This window comes from Cadophora gregata (genome assembly GCF_030347475.1).
Source record: "Cadophora gregata isolate MNR1 chromosome Unknown scaffold_12, whole genome shotgun sequence".
NCBI classification, from domain to species: Eukaryota; Fungi; Ascomycota; class Leotiomycetes; order Helotiales; family Ploettnerulaceae; genus Cadophora; species Cadophora gregata.
This window is the reverse complement of record NW_026695935.1, coordinates 950330-972550: the sequence shown is the minus strand read 5'-3', so window position 1 is coordinate 972550 and position 22221 is coordinate 950330. Positions and strand designations below refer to the sequence as shown.

General features: G+C 48.5%; 9 protein-coding genes across 9 annotated transcripts; 5 read left to right on the top strand and 4 right to left on the bottom strand.

Annotated features, from left to right (window-relative positions):
- Positions 1-167: 167 nt before the first annotated feature.
- On the bottom strand, positions 168-1360 carry RSM24 (37S ribosomal protein S24, mitochondrial; the record flags this gene model as incomplete). Its single annotated transcript, XM_058496453.1, has 3 exons — positions 168-461; positions 510-799; positions 865-1360. 3 exons carry the CDS (start codon positions 1358-1360, stop codon positions 168-170), a joined length of 1080 nt encoding a protein of 359 aa, XP_058353704.1.
- Positions 1361-1710: 350 nt separating this feature from the next.
- On the top strand, positions 1711-2412 carry ALG13 (N-acetylglucosaminyldiphosphodolichol N-acetylglucosaminyltransferase catalytic subunit alg13; the record flags this gene model as incomplete). The annotated part of the gene is made up of 3 exons (XM_058496452.1): positions 1711-1999; positions 2056-2194; positions 2280-2412. The coding sequence occupies 3 exons, from the start codon at positions 1711-1713 to the stop codon at positions 2410-2412; spliced, it is 561 nt and encodes a 186-aa protein (XP_058353703.1).
- Positions 2413-3239: 827 nt separating this feature from the next.
- Positions 3240-4149, top strand: ONS95_003161 (uncharacterized protein; the record flags this gene model as incomplete). The annotated part of the gene is made up of 3 exons (XM_058496451.1): positions 3240-3305; positions 3434-3842; positions 3896-4149. The coding sequence occupies 3 exons, from the start codon at positions 3240-3242 to the stop codon at positions 4147-4149; spliced, it is 729 nt and encodes a 242-aa protein (XP_058353702.1).
- A 632-nt stretch (positions 4150-4781) lies between these two features.
- ONS95_003160 (uncharacterized protein) lies at positions 4782-6014 on the bottom strand. The gene has a single exon (XM_058496450.1). It carries the CDS (start codon positions 5631-5633, stop codon positions 4797-4799), a length of 837 nt encoding a protein of 278 aa, XP_058353701.1. The 5' UTR covers positions 5634-6014; the 3' UTR covers positions 4782-4796.
- Positions 6015-6114: 100 nt separating this feature from the next.
- ONS95_003159 (uncharacterized protein) lies at positions 6115-6837 on the top strand (the record flags this gene model as incomplete). The annotated part of the gene is made up of 3 exons (XM_058496449.1): positions 6115-6132; positions 6201-6398; positions 6469-6837. 3 exons carry the CDS (start codon positions 6115-6117, stop codon positions 6835-6837), a joined length of 585 nt encoding a protein of 194 aa, XP_058353700.1.
- Positions 6838-9433: 2596 nt separating this feature from the next.
- ONS95_003158 (uncharacterized protein) lies at positions 9434-10786 on the top strand. The gene is made up of 3 exons (XM_058496448.1): positions 9434-9592; positions 9647-9757; positions 9808-10786. Exons 1-3 carry the CDS (start codon positions 9485-9487, stop codon positions 10651-10653), a joined length of 1065 nt encoding a protein of 354 aa, XP_058353699.1. The 5' UTR covers positions 9434-9484; the 3' UTR covers positions 10654-10786.
- Positions 10787-10907: 121 nt separating this feature from the next.
- ONS95_003157 (uncharacterized protein) lies at positions 10908-13659 on the bottom strand (the record flags this gene model as incomplete). Its single annotated transcript, XM_058496447.1, has 6 exons — positions 10908-11588; positions 11637-11968; positions 12020-12108; positions 12164-12484; positions 12584-13536; positions 13624-13659. 6 exons carry the CDS (start codon positions 13657-13659, stop codon positions 10908-10910), a joined length of 2412 nt encoding a protein of 803 aa, XP_058353698.1.
- An 814-nt stretch (positions 13660-14473) lies between these two features.
- On the top strand, positions 14474-21355 carry ONS95_003155 (uncharacterized protein). Its single transcript, XM_058496445.1, has 3 exons — positions 14474-14958; positions 15008-15143; positions 15199-21355. The coding sequence occupies exon 3, from the start codon at positions 16975-16977 to the stop codon at positions 19969-19971; it is 2997 nt and encodes a 998-aa protein (XP_058353696.1). The 5' UTR covers positions 14474-14958; positions 15008-15143; positions 15199-16974; the 3' UTR covers positions 19972-21355.
- ONS95_003156 (uncharacterized protein) lies at positions 16006-16629 on the bottom strand (the record flags this gene model as incomplete). The annotated part of the gene is made up of 1 exon (XM_058496446.1): positions 16006-16629. The coding sequence occupies one exon, from the start codon at positions 16627-16629 to the stop codon at positions 16006-16008; it is 624 nt and encodes a 207-aa protein (XP_058353697.1).
- Positions 21356-22221: the final 866 nt, after the last annotated feature.

Sequence of the window (22221 nt, the reverse complement as noted above, 5' to 3'; positions counted from 1 at the left end):
CAGGCAAAATTCTCGTGGCGCTTCAACCGAGACTGTCGAAGGGAAAGCAACTTCGTCAAGTCCCGACTCTTATTTAATTCGACATATTTGTACTGTACAATGGCATAATCGTACAGTGTCATCTTGGTCTTCTTTCCCTCCTATACCCTTTCCTAGATTATCCTCACTCACCGCCTCACTGCGACTTTCTTACCCCTTCCTTTCCCCATCATCACAGGTTCAGGAAGAGCATTATCTAATGATATCGCCTGCTTCAGCCCCTCCTCAATCAGCTTGATTCCATCGATCAACTGCCCGGTTACCTCCTTTTGTTGACCATTCAGCATCATGACTTGTCGATATTGATGTAACTCTTGCTTTCGTGCTTCTGTCAGTGCCCACTCCTTTGGAAACTGTGGCTTCGTTTTGAAGTGATGATGTCGTGTGTCCAACGGTATGTCCTCGAATGTGTCACTTGGATCCTATAAAAATTTAGACCTGGTCTCCTGATCAGAAAGAGAGCCGCTTACTATTGCTTCCCTCAGCATTGTCTGGACAACATCTCCCAGATACCGCTTATTTTGAGCTTGAGTCTCAAACATCTCACAGCTCATTTTGATGATGTCTTTTTCTGGATTATATCTCACTCCCGCCAGCTTTCTGAGCTTGTCCGTTTGAACTTTCGTGAGATGTGACATATCAGCCGGAGAGAACTCTAGAACAACTTTCTTCTCCGCTGGATGTTGTTCCCCCATATAGGTCGTGTATCTGTATCGCAAAGGCATATCCCGAGTTGGGGGTTGGAACGGCTTTGCCAGCTCTATCGCACTGTCAGCAAGATTTCGTACCGACCTGAAATTACATCCTGAACGAAGCTAAACATACTAGATAGCAGAGGCATCTCCCACGCAACTAATCGGGCATAATGTCTCAGCTCTCGGTGCTGCTCCAGTTCTCCATGAGCAAGAGAGTTGATATCATCGTCGTCGTCTTCCATAGTATGCTCATCCTCCCAGGGCTCGGCTTCGCCCATGTTCATGAAAGTCTCCTTTAGCCTTTTCCGTCGATTATTTGCGAGTTCGTATGGCCTATTCTGGGAGTCGATTTTCTGCTTGACGGCATCCCACTCGTCTCCATTGGAGCTTGTCTCAATCACCCGTTGCAGCTCCGACTCTATCTGTAACAGCCCTGCTGCTTCATCGCCGGCGCTCTTCTTTGCTTTCATGAGACCTGTCTTGACACGGTTGGTCCTTTTCGGTCGTAGGAGACTGTTTGAGAAAGTCCTCACAGGCCCAATTGAGCTTGCTGCAAACCGAAACGGGTTTTGACTCGACAGACAGCTCCATGCCGTTGAGCGAACGCTTTGCAGAGCCGCTGCCATGATCTGTGGTCTCATAGTCGTTCTCCTGGTGCAAATTGCCACTTGAATAAAATCCGATCGTCGGTCGCGGATAATTCCAAGCCCCGGTGACCAGGGAGCATCCGTGCTCGCTGTTGACACTATCGATAAGCGCCGGATCCTTTGGCCTTTTGTTCAGCAACTTCAGCATTTAAAGAACCCCTTCACAGCTAGCTATTGGCGAATAGTACCACTGGAAGACTTCCTTCTCCCGGACGTGGCGTTCTTAAACTGGGTTCCGCGCCCCGAGAAGATACAACACGACAAAATCATAGTTGCCGTCTTCCCTTTACAAACAATCATCATATTTAGGAATCACAGACAATGGAAAGATGATCAAGGAATGTTTCATTACCACCGGTGCAACAGCGAAATTCACTGAACTCATTCAAGCTGCTCTCTCCCCGGAATGTCTCCAGACGTTCGTGGACAATGGCTTCACACATCTTAGATTCCAGTGTGGGCACTCTATGTCAGCTTTCGAGCAGCTGAAACCTTCAGATACTCAGGGACTGGACATCCTAGGATTCGATTTCAACAAAGATGGTCTCGCCAAGGAGATGCGAGCCTGTCAGGAGAAGAAAAACGTTTCCATGAGGGGCCTTGTAATATGCCACGCTGGTAAGCTACTTGTGCTATTCTTACCTGAGAGCCATTGTTGAGACTATTTCGATCAGGGGCTGGAACAGTTCTAGATGCCATGAGATTGGCTGTTCCATTAGTTGTAGTGCCAAACACATCTCTTTTGGATAACCATCAAGAAGAACTGGCTGCTGAATTGGAAGCACAAGGATATGCTACGAAAGCTGACACACGGTGGGTCCAATTTCCTGTCGATTCTGGTAGATTGTGTGGAACACGTGGTAAATTCACAGTATCAACCATTGCTTACACTACTTAGGAATCTTGCGGAGGCGATTGCAAAAGCATGTAAGAAGGAAGACAAAGCATGGGGTGGCCACAATACTAGCTTCGCTACTATTGTTGATAATGTGGTTGGGTACGAAGATGACGTTCGGGCCCAGCTGGATTAACCCAGGCTCATGACTCAATGACGATGTGGTGTTCCAGTTTTTCATGATCGCTGCCTTAGACAAGATACAATCATTAGCATTGCCGCAATCGCCATGCCCCGAATCATTCATCTTCTTGGATGGTTATATACTATGGCGTTTATAAAGCTTCGCTCTTATCACGAATAATCAGTGTACCTGTCCTTCATTTGATGCTTATATAGAACTCTTTACTAACGAGCGACGGAGTATGGAGCGAAGAACCCATATAGTGGGTGTGCCGTGTAGCTGCACTCACCAATGGCATCCATCAGCTTATTAAGAGATCCAGAACTTCAGAAAGCCATACTGGCCAGTGTTACGACAACTCTCCTTTCTTTACGAGAGTGTACAGAAACAGGGCACAGCGTAAAGTTCGGCCTGTAGCTCGTCTCGATCAGCTCATCGTTACTTCGCTGTGCTGCAGATCCACTTGGTTAGCCTCCGGCAAGGAAACAGCGATTCACGGATACAGATACGTTGACACTTTCTGACCCTTAGATATTGCTGGTCAGCTTACTACTTAGCCAGAAATGGGAAGCTGCCCCGTACTCTACACTACATACCTTACGAACCTAAGTACACGTACATTCAGTAGCAGAATACCTGATACAAGCATCTAACTGGCCGTCCTTACTTGCTGTGCCTCGCAGGCCAACCGTCGCTAAAATGTCCTAACTTGCTTTTGAGCCAGACGCCGTCTCTGCGAGAATTCCTACATACGAAGCCAGGAGCACGTCTTGCAACATCGAGTGTCTGGCATACTCATAGTCGTATCATCTCACATCTTTTGTTTCGCTCCATTCATTATGACCATTGCTTTGGGCTTTGAGATTGCTGAGGCATCCAAAGAGGACATGGATGAAGTGTTCCAGGTTAGATTGTGTTTTCTTTATTTCCAAGCCGGTGATTTCAGAGCAGGGCCATTGAGATATTGGAGACATCAAATATTCCAATAGGCGTCTCGGCTCTGGGCCTTAGTACACACAATTCACATTTGCAGGTCCTCCTTGCAGCATATGCTGGCGATGAAGTCTGGCATCAAGTTTTCAAGAATTGCAAGCAGGAAGATATTCACCCATGGATCATGGCAAACCTCAATGGACGGTGGACAATGCCAGATATCAAGACATTCAAAGTGACTGATATTTCTACCAAGTATGTTATTATTCCACACACTAATTCACCTGCACCGTCCAATATCAATCTAAAGAATAGGAAAATCGCGGCCTGGACAGCACTAGAGTACCCGTGGAAGTACGTCCCAGAGATGGATGATGATCTCAAGGGCCATGCTTTGAGCGAAGAGTTGCCACCAGCTCTCGAAGGCATGAATATGGAAGCCTTGTTAGCATTTTTCATCAGCCTAACAGACTCGAAGAACCATGGGTGGAACCCCGAGGAAGATTACCGTGACACAACTCTCCTACCAGCTACAAGACAGGTCTATCTGACAGTGTTTTAGATCGAAAGGGCACAATGGTCCACCCGGACTATCAGAAAAGGGGATTTGGTACGGAGCTCACTAAGCACTGCAATGCCATCTCCGACGGAAGCGGTGATAGGACGGGGGTGCCAGCGAGGCCGACTTCGGTAAACATGTTTAGGAAGAATGGTTTCAAAGATATTGGATCTGTGGATGCGCACTTGGAGAGATGGGGTGGATCGAGAGAGAAGAGCATCACTTGGACGCTCTTACGAAATGCGACTTCGTTTTAAGTTCAACGGGTGTCAGTTGAAAAGGGCCAAATTGGTTCACAGATCTAGCATATCTACCATTTTCTTCTAGGACTTGAATGCACTGCTACTTTCCGACAATCCTAGCCCTTCAGCACTGAAACCCCTAACAGTGGAGCGAATGTTTGCAGCCTTGATCTCACCGGAGCACATTTTAGAAGTTGGAGACTAAAAAGCTGCTGAGAGAGCAGTACGAAGCTGCGTCATCCTAATTCTCCAGTAGACATGTTTCACCAACGGATGAAAATTGTGTACGGACGGGTGCTCAGTAGTACCGATGGATGTTTTTAGCAGTTAATGGCAAAAATGCATATTTGTGCTGGACGAAGTCCCTGTCTAAGCTTGAGTTTAGAGGATGTCACTGAATCTGAACATCTGTCATCCCGGATCCTGAATTAGAGGGCCTTTGTCGAAGACATGCAATCAAGACAAACAGGGACACATAATCTACGTTAAGTGATAATACCCGAGGCAAGTTGAGTCAAGAGCATGTAGAGGGCAGGAAAAGTTGCTTTAAGCCACCACTTGGTAATCTGCTCAACAAGGCTCGTATAACGGACTTCAGCACAGAAACTGCAACCATGGCAAGTAAAACATAACACCAAAAAAGTATTATTCCAGTACATAGCTTACACACCACGGAGTCGAGTGTTGTCTCTCGAATCGATTTCAGTATAACGCTCCGCAAGAGTTTCCTCTACAGACTTCTCATGAAAGGTAGGTTGTTGATACCTTTCATGAAGAGCCCTCTCCACAACCGAAGAATGGCTCAATCCAGCGGATTGTCCTCTGGACTCGATTGTCTCGCTGGCAAGCCCAACAATCGCCTGTGCCTTTCCAATGGCTTCTTTCCCTTTCTCAATGCCCTTGCTTACGGCATCCCTCACAGCTCCACGCGCCGCATCAATGGTACCACCACTGTGCTTGACTGCTTCTGTAGCGTCATGACCTCCAGCTTTGGCGCTGGCGCCGAATCGCTCTGTCTTCACAGTCACCGCATCTCGAGCCTCATCAGCTTTTACTCCAGCTTGAGAAAGCTTGTTTTTCGCAGCAGCAGCAATCTTACCTGCTTCCTCCTTTGCCTCAACGCCAGCCCTCTCAGCTCCTCGGATCATCTTCGCAGCTGCATGGTCGATTTCAATAGCAGCTCGGTCTGCGCTTTTCTGCGCAGCTGCTTTGCTCCTACCAATGGCTTCTTTGAACTTTGGCGCAGCTGCTTTTTCTGCCTCCTCAACGACATCCCTTGACTTTTGTAGCCCTCCTCCCAGTAGCCGTGCCGCACTTCCTTCGATGCTCTCCCTCATATCGTTCCAATCCGTCCGTTGCACCCAACGCACTGCATTCTCAACTTCAGCATTCCACCTGTCCTTTGCGGTCTCAACTAATGTGCTTCGTTCTTCGCGTGCGAATTCTGCACGGCTTTGTGGGGATGGTAGAGGCGTCGGATGGAGGAGCCTGTCAAGCATGAAGGCGTGAGATCGGAGAGTCTCGCTCTGTGCTCGTCGATTTCGTTCATGAGCAAGGACTGTGAGGTACGCTATTCCCAATGTCAAGGTCACCCCTCCAGTCTTTTATCTGTGAGCTTCGGCCTTGCGCAAGGGGGAGTCTCCAAGAACTTACGAATCCAGCTGTGAAACCCATAGTGGCCTGTCCAGGTCGCGCTCGCAGCGCTGGAACTCGTAGAATAGGTCGTTGATCTGTAGGAGCAACACGACTCCTGTGGGGATGGTAGAAGCTCCCAGAGCTTGCAGAGTAAGAGCCGCCAGGATTGTTGGTGAAAGGAGTGGTCGCTCGGTTGAGCCACCTCGCGAATTTTGATCGCGGGAGATCTGCAACCTCGCATCAAATCAGACAACAAACGTCTTCCTCAGAGGCGCCTCGGAATTTTCTCAACCACGTCGATACTTACGACGAGTCACTCGAATCTGCGGGACGTAATCATACAGTATGGCTGGTGGGCATATGGTAAGTTGATCCTGGGAGCAAACTTGAAGCTGCTCTGTGGAGGAATTCGTCCTTACCTTGCTGTACAGAAATATCGCCATTTGGGCCGTAAATCTTCGCACAGACAGGCCCTGCTGCGGAACCTGGTTACCAGTTTATTCACGCATGAGAGTATATCGACGACATATCCGAAAGCCAAGGAGGCGCAACGGCTGGCAGACAAGCTCATTACGCTGGGGAAAAAAAATACAGAAGCTAGCAGAAGGAGGGCTTTGAGCATCTTCTACGTATGCCTCTCACCTACGACACAACTTCAATGCTGAAATTTCGTGTTCTCAAAAATTCTGACTGGTCTAGACACCACATCAACTCCTCCCAAAGCTCTTTGGACCGCTTCGAGAACGATATGCGCAGAGACCAGGCGGCTATACACGAGTGCTGCGAATCGAGCCATTGAAGCCAGACCATGCCCCGTCCGCAATTCTAGAGCTTGTAGATGGGCCCAAGGATATGAGATTTGCAATGACTGCGAGGACGCTAGCAAGACAGAGGGCGGAGGGCCTAGAACAGAGTGAGATGACAGCAAGGAATGTCCAGAAAGTTACACGGTACAGGCCCGAGGGAGCCAAAGATTTAGAGACCATGGTGGATAGAATGGGCGGGTTGAAGGTGAAGGAGAGGAATGATTCCGCAAATGAGGAAGCCAGATGGGGCGGCACTGTGTAGGATGGATGTATAAGATGGATGTTGTAATATTATAAACCACAGATAAACATCATTGGTCGGCCTGGGGCCTCTCAGCTATAGAGTGTTTTGGGATGAGAAGTTTGCTATCACTGTTCTACAAAAAGTCAAAGGTATCGCCTCTGTCATGAATCATTTTTCTGACTCTCTCTGTGCCAACTGTTCTCTCAAGCTTCAGTACATCCCATTTCGAGAATAGTACTCTTACTGATCCCTCGCCCGGTTCTGACCTTCCCTCCTGTACGCTTCTTCCAAGGTAACCGCCAACAATTTCCTTGTAGAATATTGGATTGTCAGGCAGCCCATACATGATGACTTTCTTCACACCCCGGAGTTGATACCGGCGGAAGTGATGAGCTCTTTCTGTGTAAAGTAAAATGCTGTGCCTTCCATTTAAGAAATGAGATCGTGCTCGGGCAACATCTTTGACTGACGTATATTCAGAAATGTTGCCAAAAGATAATGTGCTAGTGGCAGGTGAGGTAGCGAAGTGATTCCTGACACGTACAAAATCAAGGTACGATGGGATGAATACGACGGTGCCAGCGGCATCCTTCATACGGCGGATAAGCGAGGGAATGATGGCCGTGGTGAAGTAAGTGAAACGAACATCCGGATCTGTGACAAAAGATGGCGACTCAACGCGACAGAATGTCTGTTTCGCCCTGAATCCTAACTCTTGAATCGCCCCTGTATAAGTACCGCTAATCTTGGCCTTACCTGCCCAGTTCTTGGACCGGTTGAAGAACAAAGTATTGAGGTCAGGAGTGTTGAAAGAAGCCAGAGCAATCGTTTGTCGAAAGTTGGCGGCCTTGCCGTCTAAATACCAGCTCCGTACTCGACTAAAATCACACCCATGTGCTTCTCTTGGTTGCAGATTTAAATGCTCAAAGATATACTCAACATGTTCCCAATTCTGCATTAGGAGAGCATCGGCTTGATCCACTATGACCATCTCGATAGAACTCAAGAAGTCATGATCTCCCTTCTTGTCGTCCTTTCCCTCCAATGCCATGCGCAATCCCAGTGGACTAGCGAATATGATGTCCGAGTTATAAAACTGTGAGAAGTATTTGATAGTCTTTCGAGTAAATTTCAGACCCAGTCGGAACATATCGTCATCGTTGCCATCAAAAAGTTCCAGAAAGTCTTCTGGTCTGTCAGAAAGGAATTTCTCGTCCTTGATCACATATGAGTCATCGAAGCGTTTTCGATTCTCCTGTTGCTCTGGCTCACATAAAGTCGATATCATGCTTATCATTCGTACACAGGACTGTCGGGTAGGCAGAATCATGAGTACCTTGGGCCGAGTGAAGCCTTGATCCCGAAGTTCGAGATCATCACTATTGTTCTCCTTGGAAAGGCGTGTATTGTTTTTGATCACCCGATCTCGAGTTCTAGTCTTCTGTTAGCGACACCTCTTCATGATATTTGGTTTCACTTACTTGGAAATATGATTAATGGCATGTAAGCAAGTCAATCTTCGTAAGCTCTCCGAGTTGGTCGCATTACGATCACAGTAGAACACGTCTTGGTAGCCAAAAATAAGTGGCCCAATTGAATTCTCAAGAGGATCAAATATCGGCTTCTGAGCCGTCATGGCATCGGCCAATTTTTGCTTTAGCTTCAAGTCGCCAGGACCAGAAATTGGTACCGGTAGAGCGATCTTCGACATCTCCTTCTCTGGAACGCTAATTAAGGCTTTGCCAGATTTCGGAAATGCAAGTTTCTGCGATGTCCATTGCTTTAGCTCGAGTGCCTTGAGCCTCCCCGCAAGAACGTTGTCGTCTGGTGAAGCGAAGTGTACCTCAAAAGGGTCTGAAAAATCCTCTGGTTCATCCTCATCTCCAAGGATGCCTTCAATCGCGGTTTCGGGGTCTTCCTCTAGCTCCTCAACTTGTTCGGCATCGTCGATTTTGGCGTATGAATTTTCCTCCACGTCAAGCTGCACCAGCACAGGAACGTGATCAAGTTTCCTCCTCTTTGCCTGAGGAGTAGCTTCCGCCACAAAACTCCGCATCAAAGATGCATAAGATTGAGCAGCTGGAGCTGGCACTTCTTCTTCGTCACTTGTATCAAAATCACTGGCTTCCTCTTCCTCGGAAGATCCTTCTGGTCCTGAATCTTCAGCATCCTCTCTAGCTATCGTCAGTAACGTTTTTAGAAGTTGGGCTAAGTATCTTACGCTTCCTTCTGCTGCGCCAATCTCTGACTGTCAAATAAAGGTTTGCCTCTACCTCGAAAACCACCCCGCCCTCGAGGAGCAGAGCCTCTGGACCTTGATGCCCCTCCTCCTCGACCTCTGAATCCGCCACCAAGCCTTCCCCCTGCTCCACCACGGCCACCTCTCGAGCTAACAGAATTTGCTCCTCGACCTCCGGAACTACCCCTAGGACCTTGAAATGCCATTTTCGTTGTTTGAATGTGACGAGTATTCTTGACGATAGTCCGAAAATCTTCCTAGAAAAGATTTTGAACATGAGTCCAAACAATGTAAATTCCTTATCTTAGCGTTATCGGCTACGCAGCCTAACTTAGGTTGCTTTGAGCCCACAACGCGAAAACCATTGAGGGGGAAAGGAGCAAAAACCTAATCTCCAGCAACCTCGACTTCACACATCTGCCCAGCATGGCGGTCAGCCCGGAGAACTTCTTGCATCTTGCGCGTCCTCTTGCGCCAGCCTCTCTCGGAGTCACTACCTCTACCGCGCCCTTGAATGTTGTCATCCAGCCAAGTGTACGCTGATGGATCTCTTCACAATTCCCGCGAACAGCTACTCACATGTCGTAGGCCGTATTCTCTATCCTAGACCACTCTATTCGCCGCGATGATTCGCAGACTCAAGCTACCAGGGTGATCGGAGCACTTCTGGGAGTCAGATCGGAGGATGGCATGGAGGTGGTTCGTACAAAGTCGCCCTGCTTCAGTTCCCATACTGATTAGGTGTTCAGGAGGTCAGAAACTGCTTTGCAATCCCTCACACCGAGAACGAAGACCAGGTCGAAGTCGATGTTGAATACCAGAAGAACATGCTTGCTCTGCAACTGAAAGCGAATCCCAGAGAAGTCTTACTTGGATGGTACACAACGAGCCTTGCACTCAACAACTTCAGCGCTCTAATCCAGAACTTCTTCGCGAGCCCCGAGACTGGAACCTTTCCCCACCCAGCTGTTCATCTCACTATCTCGACCGAGGCTGGAAAGGATATTGAGGCAAAGGCATACATTAGTGCACCAGTTGGAGTCAACGCTGAGCGCGCCGCCGAGAGCTGTCTCTTCATCCCAGTGCCATACGAAATCCGATATGGCGAGGCTGACAAGAGTGGTCTTGAATTAATCTCAGGAGCCAAGGATAGCGAGAGCCGAGCTGCGCCTGTTGTGTCGGATATTGAGGGTTTGGAACGTGCTGTGGACCAGACAGTTGACCTCCTTGAGCGCGTATCAGATTACGTCAATTCGGTTCTGGACGAAGAAAGGGAACCTTCGAATGCTCTGGGACAGTTCCTCATGAACGCCTTGTCCCTGTCACCAAAAGTTGACCCACAAGACATAGAGCGGGATTTCAACAACCATATCCAGGACGTCTTGGTCGTTTCTTACTTGGCAAACACTATTCGTACCCAAATCGAGCTCTCTCAAAGACTGGCTACGGCTACTCTCACTATGGGAGGGTCGGACGCTGTGGCAGCAACTGGAGGGGAGAGTGGTAGTGGAGAGAAGAGTCAACGCGGAGGACGAGGCGGCAAATCTCGTGGGGGTGGACGAGGTGGACGAGAGACAAGAGAGCCTAACGAGTAGATCAGATTTGTGATCATGAAACATTTCCAAATTCCATGCATTTCACTGCAGCTTGTACAGAAATGGAAAAAGTAAGGCGTTTACGGCGGGCAATGCTTTGGTGCCTCATATAGAATTACCATACTCGATGAATGCTTTATTATCTGTGATTCTGATTGTATTGTCTATCAGCTCAATGTTGTAAACCTGGTACTAAAGTTTCATTTTCTGCCCGCAATCGCCATACGCCACCGAATGTTATCACATGAGTCTTCTTAAACTCCAGATTTGGGTTTTGGAGGAAGAGTAGAAGGGTTACCATAATGGGGAAGGTGGGTACCGACTTGACCGCCTTGAATTATGTGCATCCCTTGTGGCAGGCTTTGATGCAGACCTTGAGTTCCGTGTGGCAGTCCTGAAGGAAGACCTTGTGAAACATTCTGTTGCATCATGGGACGATGAGCCATGTGGGGAGATGCATGATAGGATGGCAAAGAGTTGTTAGAGCCCTGTCGAGCCATATTGTAGCCCATTCCATTACCATATTGTGGTTGCGGTGGAGCATAGCCAGTATAGGGTAAGTGAGGAGAGCCATGGTGCGGAGAACCTTGGTGAGGAGAACCGTGGTGTGACATGGGCTGAGGAATTGGAAGACCAGGATTGTTGGGTACAAAAGACTGGGTCTTTGGGTTGAAAGCATGTCGATTAAAACTTCCAGGAATCGGATGCTGACTCTTTGGATCAGCTGGATTTATGGTGCTAGGCAGTTGGCCAAAGGCGTACGGGATCGAGCTTGGAGGCCCTCTCACGGGTGCTTGTGGTTGGTAAGGAGTTTGGTTCTGGTAAAGAGGCTGCTGCTGTTGTTGCCACTGTTGGACTGGAATCTGCGGCGACTGAACCGGGGTACCGTACGTAGTGATTGGTGCACTATGATGCTGATACCGCTGAGGATACTGCTATAAAACACTTAGCCAAGTACACAAACAAGATGTCCCTCTATTCACCTGTGCCATGCTATTGTACTGCTGCATATTACCATTGCTCATCATGTTCTGGCTGTATTGCTGAACAGGCTGAACAAAGGGTGGGATTACAGCTTGATAGTTGTTCTGGACAGTTCCATTGAATGGCTGAGTGGGTACAGTGGGATATTGAGGTTGTGGCACCCAAGTTGGTACCGGAGGCTGAGGAAAGAACGGTGTATATTGTGAGCGTCTGTCAAAGCTCTCCGAATCGTCCCGACGCTGCTTCGGCACCTTCGGTCTCTTATTCTGAGGAGCTCTGTCTTTGGTTGAGACGGAACTTGAGCGGGACATCTCATTCACGTCTTCAGTATCTTGAATATGGTCAGTGCGCTGATAAAATAAATGAAATCACTCGCGTTTACCTGGAATAGCATCACCAGTATTTTCCTCCTTGCCAAATATGCGTTCCCTAGCCTTGTTATACGCAGCCTCTCGTTCTTCTCGAGATAGCCTGTTGAGGTCAAGTTAGCAAAACTTGTAACTGATGCTTGTTTAGAAATGTTTACTTCTCTTTCGCAGAAAGATTCTTGTCTTTACCATCACTGCCGGTCTCTGAAGTGGCCTTGGAAGGACTTGGTCCAGTGTCTCCATCACCTCCTCGACGCATGATCTTCATCGTAGGTATAGTTGGTGGAGGTGTGTTTCCCGTAGTAGGAGGGTTTGAGATGCTGGTCAACGAGGGTGGTAGTCGACAGAAGGGAGTTCGAAAGATACGTACGGCGCCTGCAATTGCATCGACCTGGTGGGTCATATGGTAGTAGTCGGCCAGCTTGTGGGTGAGCATTCGGCAGAATGAATTGCATGGTGGAAGATCGATGAACGGCTCCCTATTCTCAATTAGTCTGTCTTCAGAACAGATACTCAGCTCGGAGGGCGGATCTTATGATCCTATCGGTCAAGTAGAATATAGGTGGGTAGGAACGTACTTGGAGTCTTTCACGAACTCAATCACATCCTGTTCCAGTCTCAAAAGGAAAATTCGGTCCTTGGGCGATTCTAAAGCCTCCAGTAACTTTTCATCCGGAGTCTGACGGTAAAATAGACTAAAACCATCTGGTGCACCTGTAGGGCCAACCAGAAGGGGTTTGGACTTTCCGTCGTCCGTAGTTTGCTGCGAGGACGAACCACTTTGGGGCGTGTGTACTCCTTGACTTTGGCGTTCCTGCATTGGCTGCATGCTTCGTCGCTCAGGAGCTTCATAAAACTGGGCTCGGTATGCACGAGACGCCTCCGAGCCGATTCGACTTCCACCAGCAACAATGGAACCTCGTCCTGAGAATGTGTCATCGTCCTCAGCAGCTTTCACGCTTGCACTGTCATCGGGACGCAACGATTCCTTCTCATCCAACGCAAAAGTTGTTCCCGAAGTGATGCTCTTTCCATCCAGACTCGGAGGTTTTGTTCCCAACTCTGATCCAGAATCCGTTCGTTGAAAGAGGTCCTCGGAAAATGGTTCCATGCCATCAGGTTTGGCTTTGGTGCTGCCAACACCTGATCCGTTCACCACCAGACTGGGCATTGGAGAACTGACCTGCAACGCCTTGACAGCGTCGACCAATTTCGCCTCAGTAATACTAGGCTCCGGGCGAAGACCGGCTGGGACATGAGCTCCTTTGACTGACGCATCGGGCTGCTCTTGCACATTTTCTGCCTCACTGAAGGAGCCACCCCCAAGATGAATTGGTGCAATTTCACTGGCAGAGGACTTCCTATATGTAGATATACCGAGTTGACCGACGTCATCTTCCATCCCCTCCTGAACTGGTGCTGGTATGTTCTCCTTTCGCGGATCTCGATCTCGGTCTCGGATTGGATTCCCAGCTGCCACTTTAGCGTTGGCATACGAGGACATAGTATCCTTTCCTGCAGACGCAGCTACCTGTACAAAGTGAATGAAGTCAGTCGAGCATTCATGGGATATATCAAACCGGGCGGGTGTAATTATGGAAGGTGGAAAATGGTGTACCTTTGCGAAGGAAAGCCGGGATCGGTCTGCGGCCATTGGTGCGGTCGCCATATTTGAAGAAGTGTGTTTAACCAGATCTGAATCTGGCTGCAGCAAAAGAGCGTAGGAGTCCGAACTGGACAAAGGTGAATCGCAGCCAGGCGACAAGCCTGAGAGAACGAAAGCTTTTGAATAAAACTAAGGGAGAAAGTTAACAAGTGCGCCAGTTGAAGAGAAAAGACATCTGGTCATTGTCGTCGCGGACAAACAGTCGGTGGGCAGGTGGGTGAGTCGGTAAGTCGGTGATGGACGATCAAGCTGGAAAGTTGACAAAGTTCTGATGTCTGTTTGATGCCTTCCCGTTCGGCGTACGACAATGATGGAACCGTTTCGAGGCTGCAATACCACGACCACAACCGCGTTCAAAACCACAACGCAACTCCACTCGAGCGTTCTGCTACAGATCAGATCAGATCAGATCAGATCAGTGTCTGCACAGAGACAGAATGGAAGAGTGGGATCTCGATATTGACGTTGGTGCAGAATTTAGAGCATACCTTCAGCTCGGAGTTTCGAGCAGAGGCAGAGGCAGGCAGAGGCAGGCAGAGGCAGAGGCAGTGGGTGGGAGTGAGCGACAGGGCAGGCAAGGCAAGGCAGGCAAGGCAGGGCACTCAAGGCAGGGCACGCAAGGCAGGACAGGCAGGGCAGGCGGAATGGAGCAGAGCTTGAAGTGGTCGCTCCAGAAGAAGGCTGCGTGCGCTTAAGTTATCGTCTGGCTTGCCCTCCCTGCCTCGCTCAAGTGCACCTCAGGTGCATCTACCGAGCTTAGCTAGTAGCGCCTCTTCCATCCACGAAATGAAATAAAGCTGTGCCAAAAGAATACATTGCCAGATTATCATCAAGTCGTCAGAGCGTCAAAGTGTCGGTGCCAACCCAACTGCACAGATCGACTGTAGCTGCTGGGTTAATTATAGCAAGTACAGAGACCTGAATGGCATATGATAAATCATTTCAGGCAATTTCATTGGCTAATGGCACAGAACAGAAGCTGAGACTAGAAACTCGCCAGGGACTATTTACTGGCTTGATATATGGCCGCTCAGTCTTTGCGACCAACCTGCCACTTCTACGCCGCCAGTAGTTTTTCGCAGAGAGAGGACATTTGAGGATATTGTTGCGCATTCACCACAGTATCCGGTCCTCGGCACATACGTGCGGCGATAGGGAAAGCCCAATTCAACCTCCTCTCTGCGATGTCTGCGAAGCCTACAATGAATCAATACACTAGAGGTCCAACTTTGGGAGGACCTTCGAAGGCATCAGCTACAACGTTATGCCAGAAGTGCCTGAAAAGAGATAAGTACATCCTCGAATGCAGAACTTCTGAAGACTAACTGGGGCTTACGCCATTATAGTTACGAGTGTAAAGCTGTGGTCCAAGAACGGCCTTATGTTTCTCGCCCGTCTCGGACACAACAGCTGCTGAATCCGAAGCTTCAACCCAAGTTAACAAGTGATGTCCCACAAGCTCTACTCAGAAAGTACGATACAAAACTACTCCTCTTCTCTGAGCCTGAGCTGATAAGATGTAAACAGGGAAGGGGTGGCAGATGAGTTGCTAGCTAAATCCGATCAAGAGAGGGGCAGGAAGCGTGAAAGAGAAGGCGAAGACCCTGCCATTCCTGGTACATCAAAGAGAATGAGGTCAGCGTCGTCAGTCTCCGTTTCAACGATATCTACAGGAGTTTCACGTTCACTTTCGTCTCCACGAGACTTCGGAAAGGACAACTCGCGCAAGATTGCATCACGAAGCGCTTCGCCACCTCGTCGAAGGTCCCGTTCTATGTCTTTGATCCCTCCTAGACACCTTACAGACTCTGAAAAGAAGCGGAGGCGGGAATCCGTTTCCTCAGTGGACGTATATAGCTCAGACGAGGGAAATATGTCGAGAGAGCGAGTTGAGAGTCGAAGCACCAGAAGACGGTATAAAGAAGAAAGCCCACCGGCCAGAGGAAGAGCTACCGAGAGCAGAAGCCCGCATTGGAAACGACGGGGACTGTCAAATGACCGCCTGGATCCTAGGCCTAGGAATGGGCTCGGTGCTGTCGAGAACAGAGCACCCCCTAGAGAGAGAAGCCTGAGTCCGTTCAGTAAGCGACTCGCTTTAACTCAAGCAATGAATCCTAAAATATGATATCGTGTTTAAAAGAAGGCTGGATCAGAGACTCATCACAGAGTTCACTGTACATGCCTTTTGCCAAATTCTACGATGAGTGATGGTAAGTGTAGGATAATAAGATTACCCTGGCTAAGCCATATGCCTTTGTGATTTGAGAACGCCAGACTCCAATCTGATGTCCTCTCTGTGCCTCTAACGCCGTGATGATCCCAGCCACTAAACTTTTACACCATTTCGGTATCTTCTTTTTCCCTCCTCTCTTCTTCTTCCTCCTCCCTTTCCCTCAACTTTACACCTTCAACCAGAGCAATACCCTCCATACCCATTTCCTCCCCTCCCTCACTTGCTGTAACTGCCCATCTTCCTGATTTCGACTTTGCAGCTTCCTGAGCTCCCTCGATTCTTTCCCGCACCATTCTCGCAATTGCATTCTCCGTCTTCACGTTCAAAACCACCAACTTCCGGTCCAAGTCCCGCTTCAAGTCCCAATTCGGCTTTTTTGGTTGCAGCTTGAACAGATCCACGCCTTTGTCATCGTGCTCCTCTTCCTCAGCCCTTTTCCGGATCTCATCCTCGACCTCCTTTGCCTGTTGTTCCAAGGTTTTCTCGACGGCTAACGTTGGTGGCGCTTCAAAGCCAAGCTTTGGTCCCTTTGTTTCAGGATCATAGTTCCTTCCTGAGAGGTGTATCTTTGTAATATCAGGTTCGTTAGGTGGTGAGGCCGAGCGTGTTGATTCAGGTGCTACAATTTCGTCGCCGGGTTGTTTGCGCTTGAGATTTTTGAGCTTGGCCAGGCGCGCCTTGCGCTCATCTGCAGCCGCACCCAAAGTTGCATGTGTCGAGGACATGTTCTCTAATGTGGAATGTGATTGACGGGAGTCGTGCCATGTACCTATTTTCTCGGTTCGAAGGGCTCTTGGTAGATGAGGTTTCGCGGGGCTAGAGGCTGGTCATGTTTAGCGTTTACCTTGCTCGCCTTGGTAGGTACTTTAGTTCAGGAACCAAACTTCTGTCAGCCTGATCATGTCGGCTAGCCTGATAACCTTATTTTGTTTTTTTTGGAACTTTCCAGCCTCCCAAGTACAAGTAGTGCAGTCTGGTTTATTCGACGTTCGACTCGGCAGCTCGACTGATTTCATCTCCATGGTGCTTCCCAAATGCAATGGAACACTGAACCTTTGCACCTGTAGCTGATGCCTCCACGACTGGATCTGCTGACGAAACGCCGGTTGACGTTCGATTTGCCCATCCTCCCATTCCTCGCTCCCCGAGTCTTCGCGCCTTGGCCGCACAGCCTTCGAAGCTACCATTCAGGGTCACCAGCTACAGTATATTCCGAGACGTCTCGTTATTCTTGGGAGGACAGTAATGTTCTACCCCAAACGACTTGTGACGTGGCACCAAGAAATTCGAGCCGTGGTAGTAAAGACAATCGCAAAGAAGGACAGAAGCATGATCTGCCACAGTCCAAGGTTCTGCAAGGAGGAGTGGGAGATACTCTAAGGAACCCGGTAGAAAATAAGGGGGGGTCTTGGGAGCCTTCCGAGCTCCCTGGAGACCAGGATGACTTAAAGACAAAGTACGAAGAGATATGGGGTGGATTGATGAGAAGGCGCCCCCCTGAAAGCCCAGTCGCTCTTGTCACAAGAGTGATGGATACTTGTCAAGGACAAGAATCCCAGCTACGTCTCAAATTTTCGAGCATCCCGACGGAATTCTCACGCCAGATTGAATTGGAGCGAATCGTCGAACCCCGAAAAGCATGGTTTCGGAAGTCCAAGTTGAACAGAATATCCAAGCAAAGGGAGCATTGGATGGGTCAGAAACGAATCATTCGCAGGTTCAAAATCCTACATCATGCCAGAGGTTTGCCGAAATTACGACTGAAGTATGTCAGAGTCACGCCGGAAGGAAAATTTGGCTGCTTCAAGTACTCTTCCTGGTGGAATTGGCGCTTCGCGATGCTCTGTGCTTGGCGTGATGGGACTTTGAAAGACAGTTTCAAGCCAAACATGGCTATGCCTCGTTATTCTCGGGTTGCTGAGCCTTTCATCCGGAAATTCGTTGAGAAGAAATCTTCAGCATTCATTCGGCAGAGATGGATGGAGATACCTTTAGTTCAGAGAGGGCACACATGGCAAGAGATTATGCTGACCACGTTGGCATACTATCCGAGTGAGGCTCTTGGATTCCTTAAGGCGACATTCATGCCGCCGTATCCACCTGGCTTTGCAGTTTCTGATAGCCTCGACTTCATTATTTCCCATTACAACGAGAATAGAGATGGCTACGGGGCAGAATTTCTTGTAGCCTTATCGAAAACAATCCGTTTTATTCTTGAAAAAGGTCCAGCGGACCATGTCCACCTTTCTCAGCGAACTCTGTTTCGCTTATTGCACATGATCTGTCTCGACACAGGAGGGTTGAGGTGCACGTCTGGAAAATTACTGAAGTTGCAGCGGAGGGCATGGACAGCGAAGAACATCTATCGATCTCTGGCTAAAGTCGGCCACCCCATGCATGAGAATACCCTCCTTCAATTTGCGAGTGGACTTGCAAAGAATGGGGATATCAAAACTGCTTGCAGGATCCTACAAAGACTTAGAGATGAAGGATCTGCCTTCAACTCGCCAAAGATGCTGAGCCTGTGTTCCACTTTACTTCAACAGGCACATCGGAAAATGTCGGTCAAGGACGGTGTGCCGCTGGTACCAGCGATTGATATGTTCCGATTCGTACTGGAGGCAGGCGCTGAATCCAACCCAAACATTTACAACATCTTGATGAAAAGCTCATTGGATACCGGAAACCACGAGATGGGTTGGAAGATCTTTGAAACAATGACAGAAACAGGTCTAAAACCAGATGCTTACACCTATTCCATCCTCTTGAATGACGCAAAACTGAGGATGGACGCGTCTGCTATCAGGGCTGTCATGGATCATGTCCGGCAGAACAGCATCAGAAACGACTGGATTATCACAGATGTCCTACATGCAATTCTACTTCTTCATAAACAAGAACGGCAATCATCCAAAGAAGATGGAAGTTCAGTACAGCAGGACAAGCCAGCCTTCGATCGAATGCTTCATGTATATTGTAACCACTTTCATCTTGGGCCATTGGCTCAGATCATCCCCAACTTATTAGAAAAATATCCAGGTCTAAGTCAATTCATTCATCGTCCACACGATCATTTGCACGACCCACCTCGCCCAACCCTGGTCGTCATGGTTACAGGCTATCTTGACAATGCGGACACACCACATACTGCGATGGAATTTTATGAGAATTTTCGTCGCTTGATTATCCGGAATGACCCAGTTGTCGTGCCACTGACAATGACAACGCATGTCTGGAACCTCGTCTTGATGGTAATAGGCAGATTCTCCGAACGACTAGCAGACTGCTCAAATCTTGTCGGAGATATGCTGTCTGGGTCAGACCAGTCTTCTACATCGTCTCAGTCATCGGTGTCGGACGAAAGCACCACGAAGAAGCAAGACCACACCATCAACACTGACTTACAGCTACCGCTCAGCCCAGAAGCGATTAACGTGGAGCCACTCAATTCGGGAGAACGCGTACGTGCCGAGCCACAAATGCTGTTCAAGCTGGAAGATGTCGTTCATGAGCCACTTACCGTGGAGGATGAGAATTTTGACTCCGTTTCTGACTCGTCGTCCGAACCACTTGCTGGAACAGAAGTGCCTGAGCCTATCGGCGTCACACCTCCTAAACCAGACGTTTACACATGGTCCATCCTGCTCAAGATCTTCATGGACCACCACCAGCCCCGCGCTGCAGAGAAGGTCCTCAAAATGATGAGCGAACGACAAATCACACCAAGCCAAGTCACATGGAACAAACTCGCCGTGGGTTATGCTCGTATGCAAGATACTGCTATGACCGTTGACGTGCTGCGCCGGTTGGAGGCTACTGGCTTATCAGCTGATCCTTTCACTATGAGTGCTCTTGGTTTGATCAAGCGCCGCAGAGCCCTCATTGACGCTATGAGGAGGACGGAAACTCAGCTTGCAGGGGTGGATAGCCAATTCTTGGACGGCTTGGGGGGAGACTTGGAGGTAGTTCTGGATGAAGAAGGACAGGATGAACCCGATGCAGGTGGGGGACTTGAAAAGGTGTGGGCAGTGGGATTCGGTGAGGAGGAAGAGGAGGAATGGTGGTAAATTACCAGCTTGTTTGACTAGCATGTGTTGAATCTATAATCTAACTTATTTTACTGTACCATTGCCAATATTTGTGAAGATCAAAGATACCCATGTACAATTATGATATGGACACTAAATGTAATTAGTGTATGCCATGTTACACCTGTGCCATAGACGTGTGTTTATAAACCTGTCGGCATTCACATTGCGTTGGCCTTTCGCGCCCCCCTTCGTCAACATATACTTTAACGTTTTGGAGTTTGACAGAAAGAACGGCTCCTCCGTTGTTTCTGACCCGTTCCGTGGCAGATCAAAGAATTGAAGCTAATTGAAAGGTAAAGATATCCAAGCCATGCTCAAGAAAATTAGCAACGCTGAAGAGAAAGAAGAAAACGTTGATCATAACTGCCTGAATGCTTGTGACTCATGGTAGTGTCGGGTTGATTCTGTAGTACGCGGTAGTAGTTTCCGTAGGCGATATTGATTCGGGCTGTTTGAATGCTGTGTAGTGTCACCTAGCCTGTAATAGCCCGATTAGGCACCAGGAATGGCGGGAGTTGGGCCCGTTAGTAGCTCCTGCTCGACGTTTGAGATCGAGGACTACGATAATAATGTTGGGGATTGGGGTGATGAGCTAAATGACTGTATGTGTACTGTATGAATACCTTTTAGCTGGCATCATGCATAAAATTAGTAAGTGATGCACTGGAACTTTGAGATTGGCTCGATGTAATGTGATTCTGGTGGTACTGGTTGTGAAGCGGTAGGAGACATTATTTCATGAACAGTGACTCCGTAGAGTTATGATTCGGCATCTCAGCAACTTCTACTATTCGGCATATGGATGGAGAGATTCGGTCCTCTGGTGAATTAGACTGCTAGTTGTCGACATGTGATGGAAGCAGAGCAGGCCGAGGCCAGCTGTCAATCTCGCAGAGGTGACAGCAAACAAGCCGGCAACGATGGGGATGTGGAAGCCTGGTGATCAAACAGCGAATCCATTAAGGTACGTATCGATTCGGGGTGCCTTAAGGCATGAAACCGAAGATTCGGTGCTGACATAGGATAGTTGCGAGTGACGGTGAAAAGAAGAAGAGAATCGGTTCAATAGTTAAAACCTTCACCTGAAAGAGCGACAACTCACATGGAAATATAAATGACGAGCGTCATGAAACTTAGCTTACCTAAAGAATTAAACCAAGCAAGAAGATGAGTCCACCAATGTCGCACAGCATAGAGTATCCTGTGGTCTCATTTGTATTGCGCTGCGATCTCGAGTCGTTGGCGTTGTCGTTGCCGTCGTCTGAGTGACAGCTGCCAGCGACAGGATGCCATATAATAATACTGGTGGTTCCACCAATCAGTTACCACAAGACGAGCGTGGCGTTAGCCGCATCATTGCAGTGCCAAGGTGGGTAATAAAATGGGCATGACTGATGACTGCCTGACAGCCGACCTATCATCGACCTCATCTCACAGTAAACAGAGATGGCACGTTGTCGAAGAGTCGTTAGGTAAGGAAGCTGGGCGAATAAATCCTTGTCATACCACCCATCCCATGCAGGCCATGACATATCTCCTCAACTGCGAAGTAGCGGCCGTGAGGACTACTAAATACCTTCGCAAAGGCCGAGATAAGTATTCAGAGTAGGCATATGGCCCTACTGATGCTGATAGAAACAGGCGAGCATTAGTCAATGACAACTTCGAGGTCAATTGGGACCATTCGGAAGCGATCCAATACAGTCTCGATATGTAGCCCACAGAAGCACAACAATTGGGCCACTCTTGAATATTAGGTCCCGTCCGTTCTCCAAGTGTGGATTACATGAATACAGTTGTATCATGAGATGATGCTGGGATTTTCCTAAACGTTGGACTCTGACGGAGGCTGTTTTATCGTGAACTCTATTCCACACCAAGCCACGTTTATCACGAAATTAGGCAGAGCCATCTGAACTTGACTCTGGAACAGGGTAACGAGTCAGCTGTCATTGGTTTGGCCAAGTTTGAGCCCGAAAGATTCCCCAAAAGCTCCTGCCCAAAGTTAAAAATGGTGCTTGGACATGAATACTTGCGGCTCAGAATCACTTAGGTTCATGCATAATCTTTAGATCTGAGTAGTATGCCGAACAACAAGCCACTCTTCGTTATAAGTAGACGTTGATCATCTTATTCAAGTTCCTTTCCCTTTCCATCCTAACTTCTTCTCGGCTCTGGCAGCCTTCGTAGACTGCCTCCACTTTCATTATTTTGCCACTTTCAACA

Coding starts and splice junctions, on each gene's coding strand:
- ONS95_003160 (XM_058496450.1), bottom strand. CDS start 5,633: ATGCTTGACAGGCTCCTCCATCCGACGCCTCTACCATCCCCACAAAGC.
- ONS95_003158 (XM_058496448.1), top strand. CDS start 9,485: ATGGCGGTCAGCCCGGAGAACTTCTTGCATCTTGCGCGTCCTCTTGCG. Junction 9,593..9,646: donor ATGTTGTCATCCAGCCAAGT/GTACGCTGATGG, acceptor CACATGTCGTAG/GCCGTATTCTCTATCCTAGA. Junction 9,758..9,807: donor CGGAGGATGGCATGGAGGTG/GTTCGTACAAAG, acceptor TTAGGTGTTCAG/GAGGTCAGAAACTGCTTTGC.
- ONS95_003155 (XM_058496445.1), top strand. CDS start 16,975: ATGCCTCCACGACTGGATCTGCTGACGAAACGCCGGTTGACGTTCGAT.